We start from the raw sequence: 12,566 nt of genomic DNA on the forward strand, positions 1-12,566 counted from the left end.
TATAGTGAATATAAGAAGAGGAGAAAAGAAAAGGAAGCGAAAATTAACAAAGTAGTATCAAAGATAAGAAAACTGGACAGTTTTTTTGCATCGTTATCTGCTAATAGTAATTGTGATTTGGAAAAAGAAGTGGTTGAGGAGACGAAAATTGAATCTGCTCAAATGACGTGCCTACAACAAATCCCAACAAGTTGGCAGCACAGGTGATAGTGAGTTATGACCCAGCTGAATGGATTCTAAATGACGTAATACTCGAGTATATCGCAGTTAATGGGTTTCCACAAAATTTAGATAGTGATCTTTCAAAATCACAAAGAACTTATCCTGACAAAGTACGACATGTTTCTGAGAACCTCATTGAGAGGAATCTGATTAATGGCAAAAAAATAATAAGATATTTTCTTGTTTACTCTCCTAGTACTGGAAAGATCTTCTGTGTGCCTTGTCGTCTTTTTGGTGGAGGGGGAGCTGACGACAGTCATGTCATCACGAGAAAACAACTAGTCATATGAACTGTCTGATAGCTCTGAAACAAAGAGCAAATCTTGCAGGGAGAATTGACTTACAAATAACTCAACAAATGGAAGAAGAAATTAAGTACTGGAAGGCAGTGTTAAAATGAGTAGTTGCAGTTGTAAAAGCATTGGCCAGTAGAGGACTTGCTTTGAGGGGAAAGGATGACATTTTCGGTTCTGTGCATAATGGAAATGTAATGATGTGTCTAGAGTTAATTAGTGAATTTTATCCATTTCTTGCTGAGCACATTGCCAAAAGCGGGAAAAAAGGAAAAGGTTTCATGTCATATCTTTCCTTTGCTATGTATGAGGAATTTATTATAATAATGGGCAAGAAAGTAATCAAATTTATTGTGGAAGAACTTAAAATAGCTAAGTACTATTCCATAAGTGTTGACTCAACACCAGACTTGTCTCATGTTTATCAGCTGTCCTTCATTGTACGATATGTGAAAGAACATGGAACTCCTGTGGAGTGTTTATTGCATTTCATTCCTAACGTAAGTCACAAATCTGAAGAGTTACAAGAGGCGGTTTTGACTTCACTAAACAAGCTTGGAATTGAAGCAGCAAATTGCAGAGGCAGGCATATGATAATGCTAGTAACATGTCAGACAAGTACACAGGACTGCAAGCAAGAATTCTTGAAATAAATCCATTGGCAGAATTCACACCGTGCGCTGGACATTCTCTTTCTCTAATTGGCACTTACGCTGCCGAATCCGGTTGGTACTCTTCCACATTTTTTGATGTCCTTCAGAAACTGTATGTATTTTTCACATCTTCAACACATTGGTGGAGCGTTTCTAAGAAAGCACCTGGAAACTTCTGCAAAAGTAATCAAACGTCCTTCGCCTACTCGTTGGTCAGCTTGTGATGATGCCTGTCGGAGTCTTCGTGAGAGATGAAAGGAAATAATTTCCACTTTGTCCGAAATTGAAAATGACACCACCCAGAAGAAAGTTATGCGATGTGAAGCAAGTGGGATTCTATGGCAACTTTAGTCACTGGAGGTTGGGATCATGACCTGCCTATGGAGTGATATTCTCGCAAGAATGAATTCCATAAGCAAGAAATTACAAAGTGTAAACATTGATATAGGAGCTGTATGTGAACTGTATGTGTCCCTCGAAGAATATTTCAAAGAACTAGAGTTACTCTATGAAGAACAGAGCAAGAAACTTAGTGGAGTTGACTTGTATGAGGAAGAAAAAAAGAGGAAAAAAAGCCCACCATGTTTTTTGATGACAGCACAGATGAAAGTAACGAAAATGAAGACGAGTACAATCCATCAGGTAGTTTCAAAACTGATATTTATGACACAATTTTGCACAGTCTCTCATTCAAAATGAATCAAAGAAAGAGGTTGTATGAAAACCTCTCGAAAGAGTTCCGGTTTCTTACAACAATGCATGTGATATGAAAAGAATGTCATAAAAGGGGCAAAAAACTTCAAAAACACTTTTCGACTGATATTGAACCTAAATTTGTAAACAAATGTCTGCACTTCAGAGTGAACCTGAAATTAAATGGTCTAGAAATAAATAAATTCCTACAACTTTCACAGAAAATTCGACAGGAAGCCCTGCAGTGTATATGTCCCAATCTGGACACTGCTGTTACGATTTTTCTGTGTAAGATGGCAACAAATTGCTCAGCTGAACGATCATTTTTTTCCGCCCTCAAAAGGTTGAAGGACTACCATAGAACAACTATGACAGAAGAAAGGCTCACTAACTTGGCAGTTCTACAAATTGAGAGCGATATTACAAGGGCACTGGACTACGAGGACATGATAAATACCTTCGCCGAGTGAGTGGCAAGATGTAGAATATTCTAGGACATTTTGAGTGAGTCATAATATATATATATTTATATTACGAATTTACGATATAAAGAGGTTATACATGTAAATCAACATGCTCATTAAATATGAAGGCAGCACTTTCTGCGGGCCTAGGGGCAGGAAATACCTAAATACGGCATTGCATATAACCACTTGGCCAACCAGGTGCCGGCCTGGTTGGCCGAGTGGTTAGCGTATCTGCTCTCCAGGCAGAGGACATGATAAATACCTTCGCTGAGTGAGTGGCAAGATGTAGAATATTCTAGGACATTTTGAGTGAGTCATAATATATATATATTTATATTACAAATTTACGATATAAAGAGGTTATACATGTAAATCAGCATGCTCATTAAATATGAGGGCGGCACTTTCTGCGGGCCTAGGGGCAGGAAATACCTAAATACGGCATTGCATATAACCACTTGGCCAACCAGGTGCCGGCCTGGTTGGCTGAGTGGTTAGCATATCCGCTCTCCAGCCAGAGGACTGCGGGTTCGAATCCCACTGTGGGTATGGATGTTTGTGATTTTCTGTGTGCGGGCAGTAGATGCCGTTGGTGTACATGATGATGGTAGTTGCGGTTTGTTGTAGTGGGTGGATTGAGTCTTGGAGACAGAGTTGTAGAGTAGGTATCCTACCTTGATGAGTCTTTGGACTCCCTGGAGGTGTCACGTAATAATAATAATAATATGTGGATTGAAATAAAAAGAATTTTAGATACAAATGGAAGGGTTAGGAAAATGGAATGAAAGATGACCATATGAAAGAAGTAATAAATGATTTGAGAGTAGCATTTTATGGAGTTTCGATTATTTGATATGTGGCCAATGGTAATGTACACAAGATTTGTTTTCCTGGAGGAAGAATGAGCTGAGTGATTGAAGCAATGGATATGAGGAATAAGCAAGCAAGAGAGAGTAGGTAGTGTTAGTAGAAATGAATGATTTGGTTGGGAATGAGGAGAATGTGAGAATGGATGTCAGGCAGATGTTCAGGAGAGTAAAAGATAATTGTGTAGATATGACTGATGAGTTGAGACCATGAGCAGAGATCATGAATAGCATGCTAGTAGAGCTCTATGAAGAAAAAAGGAGTGCAATTTGTGTAGAATATTTGAAGGATAAATGATATTGTTTAAGAGTAATGAATTACATCTAAATGGTTTTGGTGTAAGTCAGATGGAGAAGCTGTTTATGAATGGGAAAGTAATGACTGCAGTGAGCATGAAATTATATTATTATTGTTACGACTATTATTATGAGCACCTCCATGGAACCTGAAGACTCATTATGGGAGGCCTATGCTATCCATTATTCACATGATACCTATCATACTACTCCTTAAATTCTTTCACTCTCAACCACTTCTGGCTATCCATTCCAGTCATTCATCACTATCCATGCAGAAAGTCTAGTTCTCATATCCCCTGATAACCACTCTTACATGACTTCCAAGGCTGACTCCTTGTTCTCTCTCTCTCTCTCTCTCTACTCATCATCTATTGAAAAATTTCCTTTCTATCAATCTTATAGAACCCCTTTAGTAACTGATAAGTTTCTATCATGTTCACTCTTTTGCTCTTTTGTACCCATCAACCTTCAGTTTATCCTTATATGGAGCATTCTGCATTATTGTCACATTCTTGTTCACTTCTGTCTGGATGTTGTCCACACTTCTTCATCTCCGAGAAAGCCAGGTGACCAAAAATCTGTGCATAGTAGTACTAAGATATGATAACATATCTTAGTTTGATTGACTTGCCAAGTCTAGTAGACTAACATATTTATTATTATTATTGTTTATATAGGCACTCCATGGAGTCAAAAAACTCGTTGTAGGAGATCCATTTTATCTATTAATACAATACATATTGTACATCACCTTAAACCTGTTCGCTGTTGGGACGCTCACCGCCACCTCTGGCAATACATTCCACTCATTCACTACTCTTCAAGTAAAGAACCTAGTCTGTATACCCTTACTAACCACACTCTTAGACAACTTCCAAATGTGACCCCCCTTGTTTTTCCCCCTATTCCCCATTTATTGAAAAAAATTCTTCTGTGTCAATCTTATACAATCCTTTTAGTAACTTATAAGTTTCTTTAATATCCTCTCTCTCTCTCATCTGCCTGTCAGCTAAACTCTGCAACCAGCACACCTCAATCTATCCTCATAGGGAACATTTCACCAGCTTGGTCACTCATCTCTGAATCCTCTCCGCCACTATAGCTATACCATATGTTAGAGGCATTTCAGAAAAAATAGACAGAACACTACACAAATACAACATCAAAACCACCTTTAAACCCCCGACAAAATTAAGACACCTTCTCAGTTCTTCCAAGTATCCTCTGCCACACCTAGCCCACCCAGGGGTTTACAAAATAGATTGCACATGTAACATACCATACATAGGGGAAACAGGGTGAACCATCCCAATCAGAAAGGATGAACACAAACAACACATAAAATACCTCCATTTTGGAAAAACCGGCCTTTCTGACCACACACTCCAAACATACCACAGAATTGATTGGAAAGGTACCAAGTCCCTACACTGCACCAAAACCTGGTTCAAGCGGAAATTCAAGGAAGCATGTGAAATGCTCAAACATGACCTGAATCTGAATAAAAATGATGGTCTAACCATTCCAAGAATGTGGAGGATCCATCTGTAATCTTCATAGTAACCACAAAGAAAAATCTCAATACAAAAGACTTGGTGAAGTGTTTTTTTTTTTTTTTTTTCCTGAACATTCAATAGCAACCTGTACTGTACAAATCCAGAAGATAATCGTAATATAACAATATAAACTGTATAATTTCAGAAAAATCCTAGTACGTGAAGACTTTAGCAGAGTTTATTGTAGTTTTTATTGGTAATTTTTTTTTTTTTTATAGCTAGAGGGCAGGCTAAGAAAAAAGATCAGTTAACAACGTAGATGTAATTTACCTGTATAGAGTGCAACAACATGTAGCTTGGTTCTTATACACATGTATCCTTCTGATGATGACCTCAATACTGGGGTTGAAACGTCAAGTTATTATTAATCAGTAAAATAATCTTTTCACCACATGTGTTTTATGTCCCTAAATTCATAAATATGAGTGCTGATCACCGTGTAACCTTAAAAGAAAGAGTTCTTTTCATAGTCTTTATCTTTTTATTGCTGATTTTCATACCAAATTTATTGGTATGAAAATCAGCTAAATATCTCTTCCTCCACCTCACGCAATAGAATTCTGCTGATTTCAGTTTAGTTAGGAAACAGCAGAATTCTATTGCGTGAGGTGGAGGTTGACAGAAAGAGATATTTAGTTGAATCCTGCTATAGGCTAGGGAACATGGAGGGTGATGATGAAGAAATGTATAAGGAACTTCAGTTGGTGAACAAGGGAAGGGTGATTAGCATGGGTGATTTTGATTATGGATTGGAATATATCAATATAGATTGGAATGAAGAGATAGAATTTGGGAATAAGGAAAATCAATTTCTTGAGTTCTTGAGAGACAACTATCTTAGGCAGTATGTAAAGGAGGGCACATGAGGATTGAAAGTTTGAAATCTGATCATTTCATCAGCGGATGTTATTGTGAGTTGGATTTTGCACTTCTCTCCAGCTGGTGAGAGTGATCATGAAGTGATCACCTGGATAGTGCCAGTCATGTGAGGACTTCTTTAAGGAAAGGATATATTATTATTACGTGACACCTCCAAGGAGTCCAAAGACTCATCGAGGGAAGGCACCTAATCTGCAACTTTCCACCAACTACAGTGAACCGTAACTGCCATCATTATCTACACCAACACCATCCACCGCCCACCACCACTAGTATTTTCACAAACAATCACAAACATCCATGCCCACGGTGGGATTCGAACTTGCAGCCTTTTGGCTGAAGAGTGGATACGCTAACCATTTGGCCAACCAGGCTGGCATATGTGTGGAACTACAAATCTGGTAATTATGAAAAGCCTAGGAGACAGCTTAGGAATGTAATGTAGAATGAGGATTTAAGTAGAAGAGTGATGATACTCTTTGGGCACTGATAAGAGCTATTTGACAGTGTTAGTGCCAAAATGTATTGCAAAGGACAGAAGGCTGAATAAGGTAGATGTAAAATAGATGAATGAAGAGATTAAGCATGCAGTTTGGAAGAGGACATTGTAGAGGTATCATATGATGAATAATGGTAATAATCAGTTTTGCAGGAAGTACAAAGACAGGCCAAGAAGGTGACTGTTTGGCAGGACAGCAAAAGTACACTATGAGCTGAAATTATCCAATCAAGCCAAGGAGTAACCTAGTAAATTCTTTCAGATATGTAGCAAGTATAAAAAAGAATGATTTTGAAGGATAATATTGGTTGGTGAAAATGGTAGAAGAGTCCCTGTAGCTCAGTCAGTATAGACAAAGCCCTTTGGTTGGAAAGACCTGGGTTTGATTCCCATCAGTGACGTGAGGAACCTTTATCTGGTCACTTTCAACTAAAGGTGAGTTAGCCAGTCTCATGTGGAGGTAGGGTTTTTTTTCACCTGGAAACTCGGGTTTTTCATCCCCCAGAATAGGCAACCTGGCCCATGAACACACACATCGACAGATATAGGATGCACTGGGAGGCATAGAACTAACCGCCTAATCCTCGATACGGTAGCAGTTAAGTGAATAGAAAATCCTCGACACTGCAAAGTAAAAGAGGAGGGAAGGAATAAGAATAATAATAAGAAAATGGTAGAATGATAACCACTGCAGAGAATACAGCCAAGATATTAAATAAAGAAGTCATAAAGTCATTTTATCCTTGTGATTGTCTCATCATACAGAGCTTGAGTACAGTTGGAAGGAAGGAAAGAGAAAGGACTCATGATGAGCATTCAGATGATATATCACTGCATGTTTTTTAAGAGAATGTTCTGGGGTTAACAGTTGCCTTGAGTTTTGCATGAGTCCTACAGTGAACCAAGTTCAAAAGAAGTAGAAGGAATGAAAAATTATTCTGCTTCATGAAGAAAGTTGAGCTGATCAGATTATATACCTGTTTTTCTGTATGGAGTAGGGTTAGAGTTACACTTTGTGAGCCAGATGAGAAAATTCAGTTTTGTTTCTTTAGAAAGGTTGATGATGATAATAATAATAATTAGGTGTATGAAATAGTTATATCATGTACCTGTGACATACTTAATAGAGAATAAAATATGTCAGACACTGTAATAAGTTTATTGAAATTAACACAATTATTTCATCCTGAAATTAACAGTACATCATCAGTGTGGAACAAACAAGCAATTCAGAGAGATAGAATATAAAGCAAATACAACAGTTGATTCACTCATTCTTAAACATCTTACTTTCATATATAGCCTCTGATACCTTGTCTGCCAGTGTATATCAGAAGCTTACTGATACATACTGGCAGATATATGCATGAAAGTTCTGTAAATTATATTTTCAGAAAATTGGAGTTGTCAAAATCTTAATTAACAGAGCACATAACATTTCTTCTTCATTTTTCTGATGTTTCACCATCAAAGCATTAACGGAATCTAATGACTATAACTCTTGTCATATTCATTTGATATGACTCTTATATTTCTACCCCCAAGGATATTGCAATCGAATGCAGTATCCTTGGATGTAGAATTGTCAATCCCATATATTTTAGGTATTTTTGAACTTTTTTTTTATTTATGTTGCTCCTACCACCAAAAGGTTATATGCAACATTTAGTACATTTGCACTGTGGGCAGGCTTGGGATATTTTTTTTTCTATTTTTATCAGTTTTATATATATTTTTTTGTATTTTTTATTTATTTTTTACATAGTTTGAAAACTCTGCTCTAAAGACCCAACATGGAACTGATTAGTGGAATCTTGAAGTTTCACCTGATAGCCACATATTTTCCAATCAACAAAATTTCTAACATTGAAAGTTTATTTTTCACTTGGTTAGAGTATAATAAATTTAGTTTAATCCTTTATCCAAGTGTGAGCAAACAAAGTTTGCGCCTGAAAGTATCTTCAGGACTAGGGTAAGGTGATACAACACCAGGGGAAACTTGTTGCAAAGGTGGAGAAAGCTACCAACACTCCTGTCTCAGTATCTCCTATAATGCAAAACACATCTCCTTGCAGATATGTCTAATGTTATGCATTAAGGGAAGGGCCACTACCCAGACTAGTTTTGACCTTTATTGAGGTTGAATGGGAGTTCATGTCTCTCATCATCGGCCTTTAGAGAATAAAGCATGCTGAGGGTCAGCAAACGGTAAGAGAGGAGAATAATAAAAGATAGAGTAGGATAATAGGAGGTAAAAGAGGCCTCAGTCAACCTGTTTAGCCTTATATGGCTAATTGGTCTGTGACACATATTCTCAATTTATCTGTTAAAAAAAAAAGAAAATTTAACCATAAAAATTTTGACTAAAGTTCACTTATAAATTTATCCTTAATAATTTCGTAAGTTATCTATGAAGGAGATCCATTGACCTTTTTTGAAAACAATATTTTCAGTTAGAACATTTTTTATTTTTATTTTATTTTTTTTAATTTTTTTTTTTATATAAATTACATAAAAATTAAAGGACTTAAGGTCCGGTCAGTTGAGCTGAAAGGGAACAAAATAAGGAACTCACAGACCTGGTACCACTGGGACTTAGAATGGGGTAGAAGACTGGCCCGGGAGATGCTGCTCACAAGGAGCAGCACCGCCTCGCAGTAAGCCTTCGCAGCCCGGGTTCTCAGATCTACCCCCCTTATTTGGAGTGAAGGAAACCGTGCCAGCGAAAGCTTTGTGGCGAGGAAGAACAGAGTGGTTGTTACTTTTCCTTGGGAGAGTTAGGTGGAGTTTTGGAGATACTAAAGAAATATACAGGGCTTGATTCGTCCCTGTATAAGAAAGCATATTTTCGGTGGTTTGCAGTATTTGTTCACAAATTTAAAGTCGCCTAGTAGATGTCTCTCTTGCACAAGAAATTTAGGAAGGTAAAAAAAGAAACCTTTCCTTATTCCTGTGTACATTAAATTTGCGTCCCGTACCTGGGATTTTTTCCGTACCTTCCAGATGTGATACTTTAAGACGTTAATTAAAAAAATGGCGAATTTTTGGGTCTTGTTGACTGGTGGTGGGAATTGCAGGTGTATGACCTCTTCTAGTGATAGCATCGGGATTCCCAGTGCTGTGCTCAGTCTTTGCCAGACGCGTTGGGCTGGTGGGCAAAAATAAAAGAAATGCTCCACCGTTTCCACGCCCCGGCAGACATCACAAAAGGGATCGCACGGACTGGGTACGTACCTAGATTTAACCTGTTTCACCGGGAGCTGCCCATAAGCTATTCGCCAGGCCAGATCCCGGTGAAAAGGCTGTCCCCAGCTATTCTTGATGTTTTTAAAGAGAATTTCATTGTTTGCCCCGAGGTTTGGTGTATCACGCCTGGAGAGTTGGAAGAAATCCCAGTATACTGCTTTTGGTTTGTGTGTGAGGATTTCTGTTCCTTTGTCTCTAAGTACTGCGAGTGATTTTACTAGTGTGCGGTACCACTTGGGCACAACCCTTGCATGGGGTCCAGCATAGTCCGTGGTTCCAAAGAGGGGGAGGAAAAGTCCTATAAAATATCTAATTAGGAGGCCTGAAATATGGTTTGAGTTTAAGGCCTTCCGTACAGTTTTGAATGTATTTGCATAAAGCAAGCTTTTGAGATCAGGCAGAGTGTACCCCCCCCCCCCCTTCTTCATGTTTTAGTTGCAGGTATTGTTTTTTAACCTCATGTTTTTTTTCATTCCAGAAGAAATCTATGAGTTTTTTGGATAATTGGTTTTCTTGTAGCAGTGTGATGCCTGTGATATTGACTGTGTGCATCAGCATTGGGGTAATGATTGTTTTTATCACTGTGGCTCTGCCATAAAAGGAGAAAAAGGTCGGTTTGAATAGACTTATCTTTTCCGTACTTATTTCCTGTAATTTTTTAACTGGTAAAGCTAGCGACTCAGAAAAGGGAACTCCTAGTATTGTTAGCGGCTGCGTATGCAGCGCTAAACCGTAGGGAAGTCCGGTGTTATGGAAATTTCCAAAATTTTTGATTTTGGTTTTTTGGGCATTAACTCGGAGACCACTGACTATGCTGAAGTTTTGCAGTATGTCAAGATAGATGCAGATAGACTCAGAGTCTCTGAGTGTGGCCACTACATCATCTGCATATGCTACTATTTTGCACTGTTTGGAGACTTGGGGCAGTGGAATACCATTAATTGCAGGGGTGTTCTCTATTCTTTTGATGAGGGGTTTTAATGCTAGGGAAAAGAGAAGGGGACTTAGTGGGCAGCCTTGCCTAACCCCTCTCTTTATACGGATTGGTTCTGTCAGAAACCCATTAATAGACAATTGTGTCGAGGCCTCCGCGTACATGTTTAATTGTACGCCGAAGTCTCGGGCCTATGCCTACTTTTTTTAGGGTGTCCTGTAAGTACGTGTGGCTGACACTGTCGAACGCTTTTTCCAGGTCGGTGGAGAGAAGTGCCAGGGGGTATTTTTTTTCCTTGGCCAGTCTGATTAGGTCTCTTAGCAGGAAGAGATTAAATTCCATAGATCTACCTGGGATTCCATAGACCTGTGAACTTGTTATTATGTTTTCTATTCTGCCCTTAATGCGTGTACAGATAATTTTTGCGAAAAGTTTATAGTCTAAGTTAGTTAAGGAGATGGGACGCCAGTTATTTGACAAGGTCCGATCTCGGTCTTTTTTGGGGATAAAGATTGTATAGCTCTTAGCGAATTCCTTGGGGATGTTTCCCGAAGTGAGGAATTCGTTAAAGATCTTTACTAGTGCTGGCAGTACAAGGTCCCTGATAGATCTATAGAATTCTATCCCCAGTCCCTCTGGCCCTGGGGTCTTTTTTGTCTTAATCGTTTTGCATGTGGCTTTTATTTCAGCTACAGTTATCGGCCTGTCATGTAGGGCGCTAAGATGCTCGAGAAAACGTTTGACATCCCACTCACTGAAGTCATCCGTGCCCTGCTGGTCTGCGAAGATGCCGAGATACTGCTGGTGAAAGTGACGGAGTATTTCATGGGTTGAATTTAGAATCTGGCCTTTCTCCTTGATCTGGTAAATCGTTCTTTCATCGTTTGTTGCCACCCGTTGTTGATTGTAGAATGCGGCGGAGGGTGTTTCCAAATTTCTGAAATAGTCTCGTGCGAAAGTCGAGGTCATCGACTCTACTCTGCCACTCTTACTGCAGCTCTATTTCTACCTGTCTGATAAGATGTCCGCAGGGAACTCCGCTCCGTTCACTTGACCGGTACCAGCCGAGTTCCCTGTAGAGATCCCTCAGCCGTTTACGTTGTTGGTAGACCCTTTCGCGCCCCATTTTTGAAACAGTTCCTTAGCCTGCCACTTAAAGTGCAGCCAGTTTTCCCAGTCCCAGTTGATGTTTGTCCATTCATCACAGAGTTTCTGTAGCTGGTCGCTAAAAAGACTGGGAAAGGTAGGAGGAAGCCTCCAAGGACCTCTGGCTGTTTCCATAACTTCTGGGAGTGTAATTTTTAAAATGACCAATTTGTGGTCTGTTGACATGTTGTGTGCTGTGGTGTGATGTGTCCTTTGAACATACTGTTCCAAGTTTTGGGACACGTACATCCTATCTAGTCTCGTCGATATCTGGCTGCGGCACCATGTTGTTTCTACCTTCGATGGGTTATTCCTCCTCCAGACATCGACGAGATCAAAATTTACACAGCATCTTTTTAGAGTATTAGCCTGTGTAGCTCAGTGGATGTGGCGTTTGCACACCGCCGCGCTTGGCCGCACGAAGGAAGACTTGGTTTCGAGTCTAGTCGGCGACTAGAGGAAATTTTTCTAAGCCTTTTTTCGACCAGTTCCCGAGTTAGTCGATCTCTGGCACGGGCAAGCAGGTTTTTCCTCCCGGAAACTCGGGTTTTTCGTCCTGTAAACTCAAGAAAATCGACCATAGAACCCACATTATTTCAGACATTAAATATATTGTGTTAGGGTTAGGGACCACAAGATGGCGGCACATTTGAGCCGTCTCTCTTCACTGCGTACCGCTTAATTAGTGATAGCCTTGGGCCATCTGTCTCTGATTGGGTACCAGTGGAGATTGAACTGCCCACTCAGTCTCCAAAAGTTAGATAGGGCTAAATGGCCTCGCCTACTCCCATATACGGGAATAAAAAGGCGTT

At 39.3% G+C, this 12,566-nt stretch overlaps 1 protein-coding gene across 8 annotated transcripts in view; it reads left to right on the forward strand.

Annotated features, from left to right (window-relative positions):
- LOC150101398 (protein phosphatase 1 regulatory subunit 36) overlaps positions 1-12,566 on the forward strand; it is a 237,822-nt gene that overhangs the window by 23,826 nt on the left and 201,430 nt on the right. The window contains exon 1 of one of the 8 annotated variants that reach the window (XM_090400616.1): positions 8,558-8,636. The exons of the other annotated variants lie outside the window; for them this stretch is intronic. Coding sequence (XP_090256742.1) covers positions 8,617-8,636 — 20 coding nt within the window. The 5' untranslated portion in view covers positions 8,558-8,616. Of the gene's footprint in view, positions 1-8,557; positions 8,637-12,566 lie in introns of those variants that run through there. 8 annotated transcript variants of the gene reach the window in all.

Source organism: Typopeltis vanoorti, chromosome 11 (genome assembly GCF_054136105.1).
Source record: "Typopeltis vanoorti isolate ZY-2024b chromosome 11, IOZ_Tvanoo_1.0, whole genome shotgun sequence".
NCBI lineage: Eukaryota > Metazoa > Arthropoda > Arachnida > Uropygi > Thelyphonidae > Typopeltis > Typopeltis vanoorti.